General features: G+C 39.0%; 1 protein-coding gene across 1 annotated transcript in view; it reads right to left on the minus strand.

Moving 5' to 3' along the window:
• LOC108785561 (cholesterol side-chain cleavage enzyme, mitochondrial) overlaps nucleotides 1–1367 on the minus strand; it is a 33747-nt gene extending 32380 nt beyond the window's left edge. The window contains exon 1 of the mRNA XM_018554645.1: nucleotides 1002–1367. Within this exon, the coding sequence (XP_018410147.1) occupies nucleotides 1002–1249 (248 nt within the window). The 5' untranslated portion in view covers nucleotides 1250–1367. The remainder of the gene's footprint in view (nucleotides 1–1001) is intronic.
• Between the last annotated feature and the right edge of the window lie 244 nt (nucleotides 1368–1611).

A 1611-nucleotide genomic window follows, 5' to 3' on the forward strand; every position in this document is an offset into this window, starting at 1 on the left:
CCCCCCCCCCCCCCCCTTCCATAAGGACATAATCAAGCTGCTGTGATTCATATATACATGATTACTTATAGATTATAAAGCATTCAAATGTACTGTAAACAATGTATTATATACAGTATATATTATGTAAGTAGAATAGTGACAGAGATGCATTATAAATAAATATGAGATTTGAATAGGTATCAGTTTTTAACTGATTGCAATGGTTTATTTCTAAACTAAGACAATTAGAGTAACCAATACTAGTAATAATAATTAATTAGTAATAACAAATAATAATAAAAAAAAACCCCAGCAATCTATTTATAAATGTTTTCACCTACTTTTTGTAAATGTTTTCACCCCAGAGTTACACAACGTTCACCCAAGATTCCCACATTCTCCAATTAAATCCAACTGTAAATGTGTGAATCTTGGGTGAGAGTTGTCAATCTTGGGTGAAAAATATATAAATAGACCCCTAAGATTGCTCAAAAATGTTCTAAAATCACTGACGGCCTAATCTTGCAAGTAAAGGGGACATGTGCTTAGAAAAAGGCTGTTGCAGCCATGGGGTTGTGTGCGTAATGTCAGTGATTTTGCACGTGCATACCCCAAGTCAAGTATGAACATGCTTTGCACGTTCATGCATGCAAGCATTTGGATAAGGCATCTCTGCTTCATTTGACTGAGATTGTTGGCCTTGCGACTGTACTTGTGCCCCTAATAATCAGGTCTCTAGAGTGGTAAAAGGTTTCTATTTGAGTATGATCTTCAATATAATGTCATGGCTGATTCAGAGTATGCTGCACTTTTTTAGCACATGACGTAATTATGAGTGAACTGAACAGTACTATTGTCCTTAGTTTTTTGAGATACATAAGCACATAGGGGTGGAAAGGTCCTCCTGCTACCTCCTTCAAAATCTTCTTTCTAGCTTTGTACCTGTACCTGTACTCAATATTACAAAAGTCCCAAACCCCAGGCCACAACCCCCTAAGAAAAGAAAATGGCAGTCCTGCCTGTAGATTGGTCCAAATTTCTGGTAATTTTCCACCATGAGATGATGAATGTTGTCATATCCGTTCTTTCTATTGAAGTGGAATAAGCCGATCCATCCATTCCTCCATTCACCAGGCAGTTGGTCATAGGGCAGGGGACTTGTTCTGCTTTGGCTATGGACCATCGAAGGGCTCTCGCTCACCACTGAGTGAAAGTTCAGTAGCCCAGAGGAAGAGGGAAGAATACACAGTCTTCGAGAGAGCAACATGGTGTCTGTCGGTCAGAGGGCACAGGGGCCTCTCTTATAGAGCTGCAGAAAACATGAAGGACACAAGGAGGAGAGTAAGGGACATGGCCATGAGCATAGGAAGATTTCAGGGCTACATCTGTACACTGAAAAGAGAGAAATACATTTCAGCTTTTCATTTGCTTATTTTTTTTTTTACTTTTCACTTGAAATTAATCCTAAAGCCTCTGTCAGCTTACAACTGCTCTGTGCTAGGTAAAAGCTTTTAAAAAGCAGTAGACACTGAAGACAGTAACTCCCATGCCTTCCTTACATCCCGTCTGTATGATTAGGTAGATATGAAACATCAGGAGCTGTTCTCTAAGAAAAAACTATTTCCTTTG

This window comes from Nanorana parkeri, unplaced genomic scaffold (genome assembly GCF_000935625.1).
Source record: "Nanorana parkeri isolate BGI_ZX_2015 unplaced genomic scaffold, ASM93562v1 scaffold167, whole genome shotgun sequence".
NCBI lineage: Eukaryota > Metazoa > Chordata > Amphibia > Anura > Dicroglossidae > Nanorana > Nanorana parkeri.